The sequence below is a fragment of the Dipteris shenzhenensis genome, chromosome 26 (assembly GCF_047967505.1).
Source record: "Dipteris shenzhenensis isolate YYH24624 ecotype China chromosome 26, Dip_SZ_1.0, whole genome shotgun sequence".
Classification (NCBI taxonomy): Eukaryota; Viridiplantae; Streptophyta; class Polypodiopsida; order Gleicheniales; family Dipteridaceae; genus Dipteris; species Dipteris shenzhenensis.
In genome coordinates this window covers 35,793,515-35,813,290 of record NC_141621.1, presented here as the reverse complement: position 1 = coordinate 35,813,290, position 19,776 = coordinate 35,793,515, and the positions used below count along the sequence as shown (strand labels likewise).

At 45.1% G+C, this 19,776-nt stretch overlaps 1 protein-coding gene across 1 annotated transcript in view; it reads left to right on the top strand.

Annotated features, from left to right (window-relative positions):
• LOC147885004 (ephrin type-B receptor) overlaps positions 1-19,776 on the top strand; it is a 95,774-nt gene that overhangs the window by 33,565 nt on the left and 42,433 nt on the right. Inside the window, exon 4 of the mRNA XM_087397902.1 lies at positions 15,582-15,790. Within this exon, the coding sequence (XP_087254028.1) occupies positions 15,582-15,790 (209 nt within the window). The remainder of the gene's footprint in view (positions 1-15,581; positions 15,791-19,776) is intronic.

Sequence of the window (19,776 nt, the reverse complement as noted above, 5' to 3'; positions counted from 1 at the left end):
TAAATCTCAGCATGAGATTAGTGCTTTGAAGAAACAACTGCATAAGTCTTTTGACATGAAAGACTTGGGTGATGCAAATCATATTCTTGGCATGCGTATTACTCGTGACAGGTCCAAGGGACTTTTGTTTCTGTCACAGAAAGAGTACATTGACAAAGTACTGCAGAGGTTTAAAATGGAGGGGGGGAAGTCCATTAGTACCCCGTTGCCTCCACATTTAAAACTCAGCAGTAAGGACAGCCCCAGATCACATGATGATAAGGCTGAAATGGCCAAGGTTCCGTATGCATCTGCAGTTGGATCTTTGATGTATGCCATGGTTGCCACTCGTCCGGATATTGCTTTTGCGGTGGGAGTCATCAGCAGGTATATGGCAAATCCAGGCAAGCGGCATTGGGAAGCAGTGAAAGGTGTCTTGAGGTATCTCAAAGGTACTAAAGACTTGTGCATATGCTATGGTAGGCAGGATGCATTGGTGCATGGTTTTACAGATTCAGACTATGCAGGGAATGCAGATAACCGGAAGTCTACTACCGGTTATATTTTCACATTTGCAGGAGGTGCTATATCATGGGTGTCTCGGTTGCAGAAATGCGTTGCACTGTCAACCACAGAAGCTGAATATGTTGCAGCCACTGAGGCTTGCAAGGAAGCAATATGGCTTACTCGGCTGGTGGGAGATTTGGGCATTACAGGAGATATGCCAGTTTTGCATTGTGATAGTCAGAGTGCTATCATGTTGGCAAAGAATCCGGTTTTTCATCAGAAGACCAAGCACATAGAAGTGAAATATCATTTCATCAGGGAGGTACTGGAAGACAAGCGTCTTGAGCTTGTGAAAGTACATACTGATGATAATCCTGCAGATTTGCTCACTAAGAGCTTGCCTACAGAGCGGTTTGCACATTGCCGCCACATCATGGGATTAGGATGAGACCATTCTTATTTTATGGTCCTGTATACAGTAACTGTATATTGCTGTAATTTTTATTCTTTACTCCCCTTTAGGCACATTGGCCTTTAGGTGGGAGGTTGTTGGGGTTAAAGGCACATTGCCAACCCTTATATTAAAGAATTAAAGATAGGACACCTATGACTGTCTTAAGACAGTCATAGGGTAAACCTAATCCTAATAAAACTTAAGTGAGTTTGTGGTGTGGCTCACTCATCACTTCACACCCGCAATAGTGTGTCTCTCTCACACTCACTCTCTCTTGCTCCCCTTTCAACTTCACTCTACTTCCCCTCTCATTAATTATGGTCAAAGAGTTATTTTAATGGTCAAAGGATTGACTACGGTCAAAGATACTTGACTCTAGTCAAGTAAACCTGACTACGGTCAGAGAGTGTTGACTTCGGTCAACAAGACTTGGCATGCGCCAAGAGGGTTAACCCCGGTTAACCAAGATGTGCCAACTTCGGTTGGAGAGACTTGGCTATAATTAAGGCGCCTCGACCCTTGGTCAAAGCTCCTTAATTATAATCAAGAGTGTTGACTCCGGTCAACCAGAGAATAAATATATATTTTTATATTTGTTAGGTGTGCACATGTGTTCAGTGGGGACGCCCACCGTGACTAGAATTAGTCCACAGTGTGTTATTTGCATGCAAAGCGCTAACAATTAATGGGTGCCATGGTGGTGCGCTTTAATTAATTGTTGCAGGTAGGAAGAATTATTTTTCCTAAGCGTAACAGGAGCCTGACAAGCATTTAGGAGGCGGTTCGTGTGACCGAGAGCTTTGAAGACTCCAGAATGGCCCTTAGTGGCATGTAATAGGACTTAGTTTAGATTTTAGACAAGTGGCATGTTGCCAATTTGAATTGAGCTTGAAGCTCTTGTAATAAAGTGGATTTTTCACGTTTTGAAATGTAGAGGTTACCAGACAGCTCTACGCTGAACTTGTAACAGATTTTCTCTCATGAATAAAAACCTTCGGGGGGGTCCAGCCCGACGTTTTGTCCTGGGCCCTAGTGCATCTTCAGAGAGAGGGAGTGAGGGAGAGCTTATGAAAGCACAATTACTGTCTTTTATGAGTGGTAATGGCTGTCTTTCAGTAGCGTGTCGGTTATATGGCCAGCAAGCAGACTGGTCGGCCAGGATGAGGCTGGCTGGTTGGTTTTATGACAGCCCCTTGGGGGCCTATAAAAGGAGAGGCCTCAGGCCTCATTTCACATCCAGCTAAGCAGCTTTGGGGAAGAAAGGAGCAGCACATCCACCATCCTTGGGCCTCTACACAGGAAGTGAAGGAGAGAGGTGTTGCTACAAACTTAGCTCTAGGGAGAGGCTGAACCTAAACTGTTTTCTAGGGCAGAAGGTTGCTGAGATCATCATTCCTTGGAGCAGCCCTCAGGACAGCAGACAGGAGCAGCAAAGGGGGAGCCTTAGGCCTACATTCAGGAGGACAAGGTGACCCAGGAGAAGCTGCAGACTGAGCTAGAGTGGCAGCCCACCTAGGCTGGCTTCCGGACAGCAAGGTGGAAGGGATCTAGACAGAGAGTCTACATATGCTCAAGGTGGAGCATGCGGGCTTAGAGATCTAGAAGTGTCCACACCCCACACGCACACTGTGTGAGCTCTTGGGCAATACTACTATGTCTTCCGCTGTGCGTAGCCTCTGTTGGGTAATTTCTAATAGGAAGGAAATGATACTCAAATGAAGACATAATAGAAAGGCTCATATTCATTCATCAAGTATCAAATGACAAATTTAAGTACAAGCCTTTTATAGGCTACACACTCAGACACTAGCACCAAGTGCATATGGGATGAGTCCCATAGTGACACGTGGCACTCACACATGAGACTCACATGAGATCTCCCAATACGTACAACACACCACATTCCACACACTCTTTGGCTATGATATCTCCAACAATAATTAAAAGAGTGATATGCCCAGTATGCACAAGAATAGCTTGATTGAATGTGCTTTTTAGTAATGCTGCCGCAAAAATTGATCTACTTCCCCCTTTGCCAAAGATATAGTACCTTCAATCAATAGAAAACATAAGCTATTGTCACGATCTGTGACGTATTCCTTTCTCTATTTCTAGACTTATGGATGGTTTGATGAATGGACACTTGTGGAAGGGTATGCCTTTTCGACGGGACACTTCCTATGAGGCACAACCCTTCATAAGAGACATTCTATTGAAGAGACATTCCTATTGTAATGTACCCTCTCATCAAGGGTCACACCCTTCACAAGGGGTACACACCTTTTCATGCACATACACTTTGGAGTACACACCTTTTCATGTGTGACTCTTCACTCTCTATATAAGAGAGGCCCAATTGTATGGATGACACACTACAGCTACACTACAGACACTCAAGCAATACAATTATTCCTTGTTCTCTGCTATTTCAGTCTCCTTTTTGTTCCTTAGCACATTTCTAAATATAGTAAATCTAGGATTTCTTACAGTGGTATCAGAGCAAAATTCGCTCCTGCCTGTAGGAAATGCCCCCCACCTTCTAGCGCCGATCTGATACATCTCATCCGCTAGAAGGATATCCGTGCACATTGTGCATGGAAGAGATGGAGAGGATGAGCGTAAAAATTTTTCGCGCCAACCCTGCCTAAAGTCATCTATGGCCTCTCCATCTCCCACACATCACGAGTTGATGTGAATGGACACGACAAAAATTGTGTCTTTACAGGTGCTTGGGCTGTCCCAAAAACAAGGGACGCACCTTTTCCACCATCGGACACACCTTTTGATGAAGAGTCTCGACTCCTCACCCAAGGGACACACCCCATCGTGGACAAAAGGACACACCTATTCATGTAGGGACACCCCTTTTAAAAACAGGGACTCACCCCTTCATGAAAAGGTGCACCTATTCCAAGGGTCACACCCCTTCGAATAGGCACACCTTTTAGGCACCAAGCACTTATAAAAAGGGTACCTAGAGGGGTTAAAATGGAAAACCCAGCCCCAAACCTTAGGTTTACCCTAGCTACCCACGGGTTAAATAAACCCACCTTTTAATTTTTGGGCAACCACCCAATGTAGGCAGCCCAAACGAAAAGACAAAAGGGACGTACCTTTTCAACGCCCTACAGATTTTCGTCAAATAAGGTTGGTCTCGCTGCCAGCCCCTGCTCGCTGCCAGCCCCTGCTTGCGCCATCTCGCTGCCAGCCCCTAGCCTCGCCATTTCGCTCAGCCTACCTGCGCAGCCCCTAGCCATTTCGCTGCCCTGCTCCCCTCGCCATGTGCAGCCTTAGCCTCGCCAGTTTTCCGGCCTTGTTTCCTGCCAGCCTGCATCGTGAAAACAGCGCCAGCCAGCCTTTTCTGCCGCAAATCAGCCTGCAGCCTTGGAAGCCCGCCATTTCTGCCGCGATCCAGCCTGCAATCAGTTTTCGCCATTGACAGCCTGCCTCCCCCCCTTTTGTTTCGCCAGTCTTTCCTGACATCAGCAGCCTGGTGCGCCAGCCCCTATCGCGATCCAGAATTGGGTACCTTGCAGCCTGTTGCGCCATAGACAACCTGCCCCTTTGTGGTGCTACATTTTCCTGCCAGATCAGCAGCAGTTTCAGCCTCCTATCGCGATGAAGACAGCCTGTTAAATGCCAGGCCCAGATCTGCTCCTCGCCACCCATTGCAACATGGACCTCTGGATAGAAATCTGCAGGCCTCTTCTACGCAACAATTTGGCATATTAAATCAATGCAAGGTGGAGTCTTTCCATTCTGCTTTTAAGGATTCTCTTGTCATTCTCAAATTACAGCAAATGAAAGACGCTTCCTTAAAGCATGGAAACCCCTGGTAATACACCCGACATTTCAAGGACACCTCAGGCATTATCTACCACACAATATCGTGTTCAGATTGCACAACCAGCCCATTTCGGAGCTTTGGCATCTTGGGTCTACTGTGTCACGTGCCCTCCTAGTGATTTGGACCACATCCTATACCTTTTGCATGAGGCACCTCAGTTACATTACTTCCTTAGCACAGTCCAGGTTGTGTTCCACGAGACACGAAGATACCCAGAACCCGATATTCCTCACGAGTTTGCTGTCCATCTTTGGAGAGAATTTTACCCCTCACCTTCGGCATCTCCAGGGTACTCTCCACCTCCTTCAGCTCCTAGATATCCTCCTATACAGGTTGTACCTTCCCCACGACAGTATTTACACTCCGAAGGCACTCCTTCTCTTGACAGCAGCTCCTTATCCCTTCTCAGATCCGTGGACTCTGCAACCTACTCCTGTCCTCTCACGAGCAGTACCAGTTTCGGCATCACCAATGTTATCTCAGACATGACCTCCTTTACCAGACTTCCACGGGTGGTTCCATCCTGCCTCGCCTACCCCCTCCAACATGAGCAACCTCAGGGAGCAGCCCGAATGTTCTTCCAGGAATGGTACAAACTAGAGCGCAGGTTTGCGCTTTTCTCACAAGGATCTCCGATATGTCGCAATGCTCGCGTGAAGCCTCTCCAGAGATCAAAGACTCAAGTCCAAAAAAGACCCCTGAAGTCAATGTACAAGGCGAAACACTACTGCAACTTCAAATTTCCCAGCTTTAGGACAACATCTCCGACTTGGTCCAGAAAGTTCAACAACTTCAAGATTCTCGCAGTACCACACATACAGAGGATGACGTGACGCAACCAGACAACTATGCGGATTCATTCCCACCAGAGGTAGAAAACACTGAACTACGTGCCCTCTACCATTTACTTCAAGCTTCCAAAACTAAAAGACTTGACATCAAACTTCCGGAAGCCTACACTGGTCAACGCAATCGTCGAACAGTTGACCAATGGCTCGCAAAAATGCGCATGTATTTTGATACAGTTGACCTCACTGAAGGCAAAAAGATCGCCTTGGTAGCCTCCCTTCTCAAGGATACAGCTTTTCTATGGTGGCAAAGACGCTTAAAGGACGGCAAAAGTGTGTTAACATGGGAACGTTTTGAACACCTGCTCCGTAAGCAGTTCATACTTGCCAATGCGGACTTTCAAGCACGTTTAAAACTCCGACAGTTGGAGCAAACATGCTCCCTGTCTTCCTACATCTCTCAGTTCACCACATTGGTGCTGGAGATTGATGGTTTAACTGAGGATGATCGCCTTCATGCTTTCATCTCAGGTCTAAATCCCTCGTTACGCATTGATGTCCTTAAAGCAAACATCACCACCACAGCTGGCGCTATTGCTTACACAGAGCGCATTACAGATTTCCAAAACACAGGGAAGCAGAGTGCTAATCGCACACAGAACTCTACTATGGCCAAAGGTGCTCGCCCTCAAGATAACACCAGGTTTCGAAAAAACTCCGGTTATCAAGGTCAGCGACAGTCTCAAGATTCCCAGAAGTCTCAGAAATCATATGCTGGATTCCAACAGAAGCACTCCTCCAAGGATCGCGCCTCTTCTTCTTCTTCGCAAAGTCATTACCGTCATCCCCAACATAAAGGTGCGGCCACTGACAAGAAGAACAACTCCAGCACAAAAGGACTTTGTACCATCTGCACAGGCGACCGTAGATGGTTCGATTGTCCCAGGCGACCAAAGCAAAATTCCAATATGCAACCTAGCACTTCTCAAACAGAAGATGCTACCCCAGCACAAGACAAGAAAGGCAAAGCTGTTCGAATGGCAAATATCATCCACCTGAGCCTTGCCAGCAACCCCGAACCTTCCCTGGCCACTCAAGTACTTTGTGTTCAAGGATCGATTCGTGGAACAACGGTCACTATCCTCATCGACAGTGGCTGCTCTCATAACTTCCTAGCTAGTTCTATGGTCGACAAACTTCGATTGACCACCAGTCCTAGTCTCATGGACTATCAGATTGAACTCGCAAATGGAACTACTTTCTTGTGCAACACCAGAATCAAAGACTTGTCTTTTCGCATCCAACATTATACGGACAAGTTAAACTTCGACATCATGCCTCTTTCTCGGTACGATGTCATACTTGGACAACAGTGGCTCTACGACTATGATCCATCAATCAGTTTTCGCAGCCATACTATCCAGTTTGTCCACCAGGGAAAACTTATTGAGCGAATTGGTTCTAGGGACTCTCCTTCAACCCCAGTTGCCTCTGCTCTACAAGTAAAGAAGTGGGTTCGTAAACGTCAAGTAAAGACTTAACTTCTGTTGGTTACGGCAGTAGAGGAGACACCAACAAAGAATCCTCCTGAATACCTCAACCAACCTTTTTTCAGCCCTACCTAGATATTTTTCCACAGGAATTGCCAAAGCAGTTCCCACCTCGACGACCAGTGGATCACCCAATCGAACTTATTCCCGGCAGTAATCCACCGTCGAAACCTCCTTATCGGGTTTCTTACACTCAAAATGAAGAAATCCAAAGACAGGTGACCGAACTACTCGACAAAGGTCACATTCGACCCAGTCGCAGCCCTTTCGGATCTTCTGTACTACTTGTGGAAAAAAAGAATAAGTCAATGCGCCTCTGCATCGACTACCGAGTCCTCAACAAGCTCACTATCAAAAACAAGTATCCATTGCCTCGCATCGATGACCTCTTTGATCAACTTCTACACGCAACACAATTCTCAAAGATTGATCTTCGTTCAGGTTATCATCAAATTCGCATACGAGAAGGCGATGAGTACACGACAGCTTTTCGAACAAAGTATGGACACTATGAATGTTTGGTCATGCCTTTTGGGTTAAACAATGCCCCGGCCACATTCATGACACTCATGAACGACATCTTCAGGCCTTTCCTCGATAAGTTCGTGATCGTGTTCTTCAAGACCCAACTCGGATATTTGGGACATGTTATTTCAGCTCAAGGCATCTCTGTGGATCCCAAGAAGGTCGAGGTAATCCGAAACTGGCCTACTCCTAAGAATGTTCATGATGTCCGCTCTTTTCTCGGATTGGCAAACTTCTACCATACAAAGGTCTATCAGTTTTCCGAAATCGCAGCTCCTATGTCCGAATTATTGAAAAGCACAGCAGTTTTTCAGTGGCTTCCCGAAACAGAGTAGTTTCCAACAACTCAAGCAAGCACTCACTACCACACCAGTTATGGCTATTGCTGACCCAAACCTTCCATTTGAGGTCATGACCGACGCTTCCGACATCGCTACAGGAGCAGTCTTGATGCAAGAAGGCAGAGTTATTGCTTTTGACAGCCATAAACATTCTGATATCCAAACCCGATACCCGGTTTATGATAAGGAGTTTCTTGCCGTTGTACATGCTTATCGCTCTTGGAAACATTATCTCATGAAAAATGAATGGAAGAAGGGGTTGGCACACATCCCATGAAGCCAAATCTTTGAAAACAATGGAAAACATCAGCATGGTGTGCAACATCATTAAAGATGATTATCTTAAACATGAATATAAGAAGGGGTTGGCACACATCCCAATGAGGGGATATGACATTATAGGTACCCTTGATTTGTTAATGAGGACTTGGCAATGCTTTATTTCATTGGCCCCCTTGTTGAGAAACCATGCCCAACATCATGTATTTGATATGTGCATAGCACCAACCCAATAGAGTGCTATAAAGGAAAGGGTTAGATGCCCTAGCCCTAGCCCTAGCCCTAACCTTAAAAGGGTTTGTATATATTCTACATTTTCAACTAAATCTAGTGTAAAGTTAGTCATTTGTAGTGTACTCTCTTGCTGTGCCCTCTCTCCTCATCTCCAGTCATCTCGTTTCTTGGTTATCTTGCAACCTCCTTCTCCAGGTCGTGGCTCACTACCTATGGTACCTGGGAGCAGTGGGCTATACAACCAACAGATTCCTTGATCCGTGATAATATAGAAGATACCTTGTTTGTGAAGACACTTCATGCTGCTAGGTGCTATTCTTGGAACTTTCTTTATCTTGCTCCTAGATTTGTACATAAGGTATACAAAATATCCAGATATATGTGGACGAGAGTGGTGGTAGAATGAACCTGCTGGCTTGCCATTACCAAGCTATATCATGCTCTACCCGAATGTTCGAGGTCGTGATGCTAGCAATAGTCTACCTACCAGACACTGGCCTCTGGAATAACTCGGGGTGGTGTTTTAAGAATTCGTTGGCCTTGTTACAATTGTTAATTACTAAGGTTTCATGTAATGTAATTAGAGTGCATAGGTTAGTGTGTGGTTAGACTAATAGAGAGTGTGGATAATGGGGTTCACTAGCGTTTTATGGGAATGTAGATGTACATTGTAGGGGTATTGTGGTGTGTCTCGTATTCATTCTTGTGCTCTACAATCCCCCTCTCTCATACTCAATTTTTGTAAAAGGTCCTCACGATTTATTGCATTGAACAGAAAATGAACTGTAGCCAAACTCCTTGACCAGCTTTTGTGGCCACCTTCACTCCTAACCTCTCCAAGGCCCTGAACCTCAATTTACTCACAAACTAGAGCTGCACAAAGCTCTAATACCATCTAAAAGCCTTGCAAAGGAGTTGGTCCTAAAGGTTGCTTACGGGATGTAGTCTAGGACTCTGAAGAAAACAACATGGTGATGCTTGGAGGGCATTACCTGCAACTCAAAGGTAGACTGAAGCAGCTGTGACATAGGCCACTGCTCCAAAACTCACATTACAACTCTAAAAGTGCCTTGATTGCAAGGCCGGCGAATTCTGCCAACGCAAATAGAAGCAACATGATGGGCAAGATCGAGTAGCTTTCAAACTTTTTAACTAAAGTTTACTGAAATATTAATATCTTTGATTTAGGTTAGTACAAGTAAAGGTACTCCATGTTTCATTGGTAATGAAACGTTTCGAAACGTGTTGCAAGTTTCGAAACATTTCGTTACCAATGAAACGTGTTTCATTGTGACTATGGCAATGATGGCAGGATGTGCAGGATGGATAAGCGCAGATGTGGAGCAGGTTTTGGGCCTGTTTGGAGGCCCTGGTTTAGGGCTGGAGAGTGGGCACCCGGGTGTCCAGAAGCAGCAGCAAGGAGGGCTGCAAGGGACTGACCCTGGGGGGCATATTTATAGCCCACACAGGTTGGCCAGGCAGGGTTATATAGGGCTGGGCCCTTGCCTAGATTGGAGGGCCAAAGGCCCTAGAAGTGTGGGCCCAAAAAGGCCCCGGGTTGTGAGCCCTTATAGGGCTGGACCAGCCACAGACTGGTCGGCCAGTTTGCTGCAGGCTGGTCGGTATTTTTGCCAGCCCTTGGGGCCCTATAAAAGGAGGTCCTTGAGGCCTCACTTCTGATCACTTGCAGCAGCAAACAGCCAGCAGATAGGAGCAGCAAAGGAGCTTCCCTTGGGCCTATGTTCAGGAGGTGAAGGGAGCGCAAGGAGCTGCAGACTAAGAGCTGGGAGAGCTGCCCACCTAGGCTGGTGCAAAGACAGCAAGGTAGAAGGGATCTGGACGGATAGTCTACAGAAGCTCGAGGTGGAGCACGTGGGCTCGAGTCTAGAGATAGCCAGCTGATAGGAGAAGGACCTTGTGGTAAGATCAGAGGACCACACCATTGGTGGGACTCTGGATCTATATCTTTTGTATTGTGTCCATAGTTTTGGACGGAAATATATTTTGGTGGTTTCTCTATTTGGCTGGTTCATTGTCTATTGATGAGTCTGCACATCTAATCTATGTGACACACATTAAGTAAAGAAGTTTGTGATTCCACACCCCACACGCACACTGTGTGAGGTCTTGGGCATTACTATAAGTCTTCCGCTGTGCGTACCCTCTGTTGGGTCTTTTCTAACACAGATGACATCATAGCATTTTCAAGATGCTATCTTCACCAAACAATATATATTGATTCAGACATTTAGTATAATGATTCAAGAACATCTGCACACACGAATTTCAGAAGAAATTGGTTCAAAACCATTGAGCCGTCGGAGAAGCCCCGTAATTTGTATCTCCATGATGACAATAAATTACTGATTGTTGAAGGCATTGGAGATATAACAGTGAATCTCATTGATGGATCATAGAGAGACTATGTCAAGTGATATGTGTACCAACAGTAGTGGAGAATGTAAATCCATGTTGAGAATCAATGATAAGAAAATCAAGTTCTCTTTGATGCAAGAAATGCATAATGGATCGTATTCTTGCACATGGTATGAGAGAAGGTACACTATACAGGCTGGCAATGATGCAACTTGGCAAAATTTCATGCATAATTGCTCACAATGAAGCTAATTTTTAGCATCAAAGGCTCGGACACCTGAATTTCTAATCTCTTCAAGTAATGGAGAAGAACAATTTGGTCCCTGGTTTACCCAAGATCCGAATTTTGTAGAGGATGTGTGTATGGCAAGCAACTCATGGAATCATTCCTACTTGAGGAGGAACCAGGGCATGTGGTCCTCAGATATAAGATATTGTAAGATACATGCTAGACACACTAGCATTGGTAGGCACCAAATATTTTGTTACTTTCACTAATAACTATACCAAGAAAGTATTTATCTACTTTATGAAGAAGAGGTCCCAATGTAACCAGCCTTCAGATAACTAAAGGGTGGTAAACCTTTGCCAAACTATCAATTGCCACAAATACAGCCACAAATGCATCATGCCAAACACTTTCTTAACTTACTTAGAAATAAACTTCAACTCAACAACAACAATGGGGAGGCTAGAGTGCCCTGCTCAGTGAAAACAATACACCCACTGGCCTCAAATGCCTTGGCGTCCCTTTCGGTATTTATTTAATGCTTCTGAATGGAAATGCTTTACACCAGGGGCTCACCCCTGTACTGCTCCTCTTTGCAAATCCTCTGACTATCTTCTGGGCTTCTATTCCACAGTGCACCACTAGAATCCCACTGGCAAGGCAATCTTAGGCATCCACTTCTGACTTGACCCAATTGAAAGGCATCTAAGCATCCAAACCGACATGCAACTGTGATCAAGGCAGCCTCAAGGCTTTCACATGCAACAACTTTGTCCCTTGGCCTTTCCCAGGCACACCCTTGCCTCTGAGTGCTTACTCTATGGGAACCAGACAAGACTCCAAGCACATGAAAAACACTACAAAAAGAAGACAACAACCATGTACCCGTTGTCCGTGGAAGAGGGGTGAGCGTTGCCCACCTATCCCCAGTCCAGGCTTCCAGCTCGAGTGAAGAGAAAAAGGAAGAGATAGAAAGCGGAAGTCAGGCAAGAAAGTGCTGTAGAGGATGAAAGCCAACAGATCTGCCCCGAAGTCTCTGCCTGATTTGTGCTGAAAAAGCCTCCCCGAAAAGGGTGCATGTCTCGGAATCCTCGTCAGGGCCTCCTCGAGGAGCGCACCCACCTTGAACCACACGCCAAATGATTCGTTCAGCTGTACGGACTGCCCATACAGTTCGTACGACAATCATATTACCTCGAGATTCTTGCCAAAGGTATGTACACCAGCAGGGCTGCCTCTGGTTGTGTGCAAGGGTTGTGGTAGAGGTTAGAGCAGTAGTATGCAGGCAGGGAGAGCAAGAAGATGCAACAAATCAACACACAGAGCTTTTGCAGATTGGAAATGCTCCAGGAGGGTGAGGGAGAGAGATGGTAGGTTGGAGGGAGCACATGCACTCACATGCATGCCACTTGGCCCTTCGTTAAAGTCCTAACCCACCTTACCAAGGACAACGTCGGTTGTCCTTGGGCCCAACTTTAAGACCCCTCTTTAATGCCTATGCTTTGTCCCTAGGACCTAGAAATTGTCCCTAGGGACTTCTAGGAAGTCTGTACTTCCTCTAGGAGTCCCTCCTGGCCAAACTACTACTAGACTTAACCACGTGTAACCCCGGGTTGAGTTACAAAAGACTTTCCACTCCCCATGACACCCAAACTTTTGAAATGTTCAAAGTTTCAAAGCAATGGTAGAAGCTTAGTTAGGCAAAAGGATGAATGTCTAGAGGTATTGATCGAGCAAAAGGATGAATGTCCAGAGGTAGTGATCGAGCAAAAAAATATAATGGGTACTTTGTGGTGGTGAAGCAAACTGTCAGTTGTTGAGCTGTGTAACACTTGACATGCAGAAGTTGCACTCTGGATAGCTATTTTTATAGCCTGTCCGTTATTATTGATCATTGTGCCCATAAGAATTGCCTTTACAGAATAGTGGTGCAGATGTACGGACTGTGTAGCAGCTGGTGTACGGACTGTACGTCAATTTGTACGGACCTGGTGCAGTATGGTCGGATGTACAGAATGCGGACTGTACGACCACCAACGAAATCCGTTCGGTGGTATGGCAATTCAGGTCTGCTGGCGATGAAGGTCGTTTGCACGTGCGGCGTCAGAGTACGGAGCAAGTAGCTGGTACGAAATCCGTACAGTCGTACAGACTGTACGAAATGGGCTGGAGTTGGAGGCGAATGTGCAGCAGGAGCAAGAACAGGAAGAACCCACTTTGATACCAAATGTGAGAAAATGGGAAGCAAACAAGAGTGAGCAAGATGGAGAGTGAGCTGAAGGGCACTCCCAAAACTGTACTAAATTGAAGTGAAGAAGAACAATGAAAGAGATGAGGGTTTTGTCTAAGTGACAAAACCCTATCTAATCACTAACCGTAGTTAGAGATTAGATTGTGGTTAGGGGGAAAAACCTCTAAGAGGGAAAAGTGTCCCTAACCCACTTTTTACATTACATTGGCCACTGCCTAGAATATAATAATAATTCTAACAAAGACGCATGTTATTTGCAATCAAGAATTGGCCACGGAAGTCCATGGGAATTTATGCATCCAAAATACAGGCTCCAAAAGATAATGGCAAGCGCAAGGCATTTAGTGTAGATGTAGCAACCGTTAAATCAGTTTTGCTGTTCCCACAAGGAGTGCCGCCCGTGAGGAGTGTGGACACTCGCAATTATGTCGGAAGAAGGCTTCAGATCAGTGAAGAAACACCATAGAAATTCTCCAAATTGGAGAAGGAAGAGGTGGCAGTCCAAATTGGGGAAGGAAGAGGTGGCAACGACTGTTTTGGATAAAAATATCATTTAATAGAGCTGGTAAAAAGAAAGACAGTCTTCAGAATGTGCATTGCCTATTGTTTGGATCAGTTGAAGGAGCTAGTTAGAGATCTAGGTACCACCAAATAAGAATCAATGGTGGAGATGAGCATGAAACTGCTTTTAGGACCGAAAGGGACACTCTGAATTAAAAATGGTGCCTTTTGGATTCACTTTGCTTTAGCCACATTCTTGCATCTCATGAACCAGATCTATTGTACTAGTAGGGAGCCCACGGAATGCTGGGGCATTATATCAATTAAATGATTGTTTGGTCAAACTATTTCTGTGTGCATGTGTGTGGGGTGTGTGCGTGAGTATGTGCACCCCATGTCTATGTGCATGTCCATGTGTGCATATGCACTCACACATGTACATGTGCCTATCTGAGTGCATCTATTTGCATGTGTGACAATGTGTGCATTTGCGAACACACTTACATGTGTGTGTGTATGAGTGTGCGTGCTTGCGCACGCGTGCGTGTGTGTACCTGATACCTATGTGCATATGCGTGTCTGTGCTTGCACATGCGCATATGTATATGTGCGCACCCCATGCCTATATGTACACGTGCATGTGTGCTTTTGTGTGTGTGTGTGTGTGTGTGCGCGTGCGCGCGTGCGTGCGTGCGTGCATGTATACATGTTGATATGTGTGTTGTGTACGTGTATGCATGTGTATAAGTCCAAGAGTGCAAGGGTGGTAGTCCAAGAGCTGATGGTAGTCCAAGAGTGTAGTCCAAGAGCACATGGTACTATTAAGGCAAAAACACAAAGTTATTGTCCACTTTGGTGTTTCAGAGCAAGAATTATACATATACTTAATTGCAAATGTGCTCCCATTTGTACCTTTGTAAGCATTATGAAAGGCTCCAATTTGCTCTCAAATTCCGTGTCACCAACTGAACGTGTGCCTACTCGAGTTTCTAGCTCACACAATTTATTAAAGCAACGTTTCCATTTGTAGAGTGAAGGCAAATGTAATGACAACCATACCCCTGCCACTTGGATTGCCACTCTTGGACTCTTGGACTTTTATGCACTCATGAACTCTTAGACTCATGCCATACCCCTCTTGAATACCCTTGCCATGAGCATCTCTTGGATTACCACCCTTGGACTCTTGGACCTTTAACGGACTAGTGAACTCTTGGATTACCACCCTTGAACTGTTGGGCTACTAGACTACCACGGGCTCTTGGGCTACCACCCTTGGACTCTTAGACTACCACCCTTGGACTCTTAGGCTGGTACAGCACACCTGCATGGATACCCATGGAATTTTTATTTGTGATAGGAGTTTCATGCATTTGCATGAATTCTTTTGTCTCCCTTGTTTGTAATAACTGGCAAGGTATCAATTGCTTCAGCCACTGAAGTTCCAGTTCACATGGCTTATTTGATGCTGAATGGCCATAAGCAATAAATTTATTATTGGAGAAATTGATGGCAATTGGTGTCATAAGTAGGGATGCCGTAGCGCTAGTCCTTTACATGCACAATAAAGTTTAGTCTGCAACTGTATTTGTTTGAAGTGAAGGCTGCACATCTCTGTCTATTTTCACAACAAAATTACCTTAATTTATGCAAATATTGCTCAAAAGCTGTAACATGTGAGATAATCAAGGTATCCGCTTTCCCTGACCTCTTCGTGCAGGAGGTGACAGCTTGGGATGCCCAGATAATGCTGGTGCAGCAGGCACAATGTTTGATCATGTCCTGCAAAGTCTGATAATCAGCAACAGCAATAAATCCACAGAGACTGACACGTTGCTGATGGAATTTCCTACATATCCTCTTTGGGAAAATGTCTATGTCGAAAGTTTTGCAAAAGTGGCTATTCCTTTACTTTGGAGCAGAGTCCAGGTCAGCTATAGTTTTTAAAGACGTGTACAATATGAGTTTTGTTCTACGGTAGGAACTCGTATAATGTCTTGTAGAGATGCACACATTTATCATCATGCTTTAGCAGGTTCAACATATTATGTACAAAATTTGAGATACTGCATGTGGTGATGTCGTCTTTGGTAAAATTCGGAGTCAGCATTGCTATTGAAAGGAAAAAGCATGGTGGTATAGGGTGTTCAGATTAAAATTCTGTCCCAGATTTTAATTCTCTCCTCTGCTTTACACATCATTGAAAAAGCGCTCTGTCAAATAATGGTCTGTCTGTTCAGCCCTAAAAGTTCCTCTGCTATATGTATCACTGCCGTTACCATCTTTAAAAAGCTTTGTGGATGGCTTTGAACTTAGGGACCACTCCTAAAACTAAGCTGTCATGATCAAATACAACCAGTTAATTCTCAAGTACACAAAGTTGGTCTGGCTTCAATGAAGTATTTGAGGTCTAGCAGTGTGTTCCCTTCTTTGTCATGCCTCTAAATAAAAACAAAGTTTGTTATAATTTAATAAATGATATCTAGAAACTACATGGAGAACCTTAACTGGGAGACTATTCCGGCTAGAAATACTAGAAAAGTTTTCGTAAAAACTTGCTATTTTTGAAAAAATGCTAAAAATAGGCAGTTCTTGAAATCTAAAGATAGACATTTAAGCAGGTTGACATGTGGCAGCGGTGACACTTGGCCAACAGGCCATGTGGCAACCACATGGCAGCCATGCAACGACTCTTGCCAAATGGCAGCCATCTAGGACATATGGCATCCACGGTGATGTGAGAAGGCTTATGTGACAGGTGTCTTCTAGGACACTTGGATTGCATTCTTCAACCACCTACACCACTTGCCTTGAGAAATCCTTACAAATTTTCCCCTCCCTTCATCAAACACTTTGCCCCAATCTACCACACACTCATCTTCTCACCAATCTTTTGGCTTGAAGTTTCCAGGACCCTTCCATTTTGGGAGTCACTACCCCTCTCCTATGAGGAGGAGCAGCCTGTTCCCCATGCTTCCACCAGCTCCTTCGTGCTGCTCTTAGCTGCTCCAGCCTCTCCTTTGCTGTTCCAACCCTTCCACTTGCTGTTCCAACCCTTTGCCTTGCTGTTCCAGCCCTCCCCTTTTCTACAGCAAGCAGTTCCAATGTGCCTGTTGCTGCTCCAGCCCTTCCCGTGCTGTTCCAGCTTCCCCCATTATCTTATAGATCACTCGGCTAAATCTATCCCAAAATACACGCTTCACAATTTCACGCTTAACTGGCAAGACAAGCAATTCCGCACGTGCCTTGCTAATTTCGCCCATGACAAATTATCTATGTGATAGATTTTGCTAAAGATTATACATTTCAAGAACAAGATGAGATACAAAGTGCAATAAGCAAATAACATTTTTAGTGGATACCATGTATAGTTATCTGCTTGGTTCTTCTCATAGAGTTCAAGAAGGTGCAAAGCACGTACCATTGTTACATTTTGGATGATAGGGAACATGACACCTTGTTTGTTCAGCATGCGTTTTTACTGCATTGGAATTGCTTAATCCTGAATCACTTAATTTGTGCAATAGTTGTGTCGGTTGAAATTAATCATAAGTCCACCGTGCTGGTGGCGGTTATACTTATTTATTGAATCCGAAACTTAGCATGGTCAAATAGTGCTAGAAGAGTGCTTAGAATTTGGTCAAACAATGCTAGAAAAGCACTAAAAAGATGCTTAAAATTGTTAAAAAGTGCCCAAATAGTGCTAAAAGCTGGTCAGTAAAGATCTTAAATCCTCTCACGTCATATAAAACTACTGCACTGGTGGTTGGAGCTGCTCTCCAACCGTGGAGCCCCTCAACTTTGTGCTCTCCTCTCACCTCATATGGAGCTTTTGCAGGCCTACAGCCTCATGTGGGCTGCCCTCCTAAGGCCCACAGGCATGAAAGGTTCAAAGGGTTTTGTGCCCTTCTCTTCACCATAAAATTCAGCAAGAATTTGCAAAAAAGAGGAAAGAGAGAACGGATCAACATGGCCAAAGGAGAGAGAGAACAGGTGGAGAAGCCAAGAAATCAGCAACCCAAACAACATTGAAAAGGACAGCAAGAAACAACAAGAGATCACAGAGGAAATCAACAATCAAAAGACACGCAGCCGTCTTCAGGTGGATAGCACCACCGTACATAAGCCTTCAGTCGCAGCAGCCTCAACATCGCATTATCCATATTATCATCATCATCATCTACGTCAGTGTCAGCATCAGCATCAGTGTTGGCTTTTATATGCCCTTCCAATCCCAACTCCACCTTACGTCCCCTTGCTCCCTTACAGTTTCTGCTTTCTTAGTCGCCCCTACCCCTTTGCCAACCACCCTTTCCCTATATTGCTGGGCTCATGTCAGCCATCTCATAGATTCCCTCTCTGTCCTCTGTCATCTCCACCCCTATGGCCCTATCTTTGTGGCGCAGGTTAGGTTCTTGGCGCTTTGGAGTCTCATAGATCTCATCCCCTTATGTAAGCAGCAAATGCCTGTTGGGCCTATCAAAAGCCGCCCACCAACAAGGGTGTGAGGTCCTAATCCATATAGTTATGGGAGTGGTAACGTATCATTGTTTGCCTGCGTAATGCTGCAAGGCGAGCTTGTGTCTGTGAATTAGATGACCAGAAGATGCTCCCAAGTGGGTCTTGTCATATGCGCCATGTGCCCTCAATCCCTGCTCCGGGACTTCCAGGGTGGAAGCCATGAAGCTATCACGTCATCGATGGCAGTGGTGGAGCTACGAGGAATCAGAGCCTTGCTGGCTCTTTGCAGCTGCTCAACAATGGTGGCCGAAACGGTGGCCTTTGTAGGCTCTTGTCTACCTATTGAGAGGTCTCCTTGATGGCTGACTGCATGGTGGCTCTTTGTACCCCCATTGCTGGTCCATTGTTCGGGGCTATCGCCATACATCAACGATCTCCTTACGGAGCTGTAACACCTATAAAGTCTATGGATAAATCTATCGTGCTCTATCTTTTGTGGATTGGGAGGAGTGGCAATGCTATAGAGAACATCTCTCATCGAGATGATCGCCGTCGAGAGATGATGACCTTACACTCTGCTAGAGATATTTGTGAGGAGGCTGAGACCTTTCCGTATGCAGCCCTACATCCAACATTGTGTATTTCTCAACTCGTGAGAAAGTCCTTTCACGCAAGGATAGGTACCACTGCTTGATTTTCGAGATAATTCAATTTTATTGCCAAATAATGATCTAGATGAGGCAGGGATGTTGCGAGTATCTATAGACACACGAGTGTTGGTTAACTCTTACGAGCATGCTTTTCGGGAAAGGATGATGGATCATCTCATATAAAATGGTCTAGCCTGATGGCTTTTCTCATGTGGATTCCCTTGTTTTCCACACGAGGGGGGCTCCAACGTAGTTGACTATCTTGTGGTATCCCCAACCTTCGCCGTGCCCATCACTGACTCCTCTGTCTCCTCACTACCACTAGGATTTGACCAGATTTGTCCTTTAGTGTATCCATCTCCCACCACACTAGACATCATGACACCATTCACACACACCACATATCATGACATCCACTTCGATCATTGCCTCTCCCCTAAGGATTCCTCACGTCTTTCCACCTTACCTGTAGATCTCGAGGACATTCCACTCCTGGAAGATTGAGTGGCTTTGACCACCCGTTTCATTCATGAGGTAGCCTTGCACACTTTTGCACATACCACCTCTTCCACTCGCCTACCACCCCTCGGCTTAGTTCTGTGCAATAGATGGTACGATGATGAGTGTAAAGCATTATGTTGGCAATTTAGATTCGAGACTAAGCATATTCTTCAGAGCAAGGTGGAGAGGGACGTACAGGAGCATTGTCAAAGTACAGTTGACCATTTATTTGATCATAATTAAAGAGTTTTATATGTGTTAATTATGATCAAAGAGTTATTTTAATGGTCAAAGGATTGACTA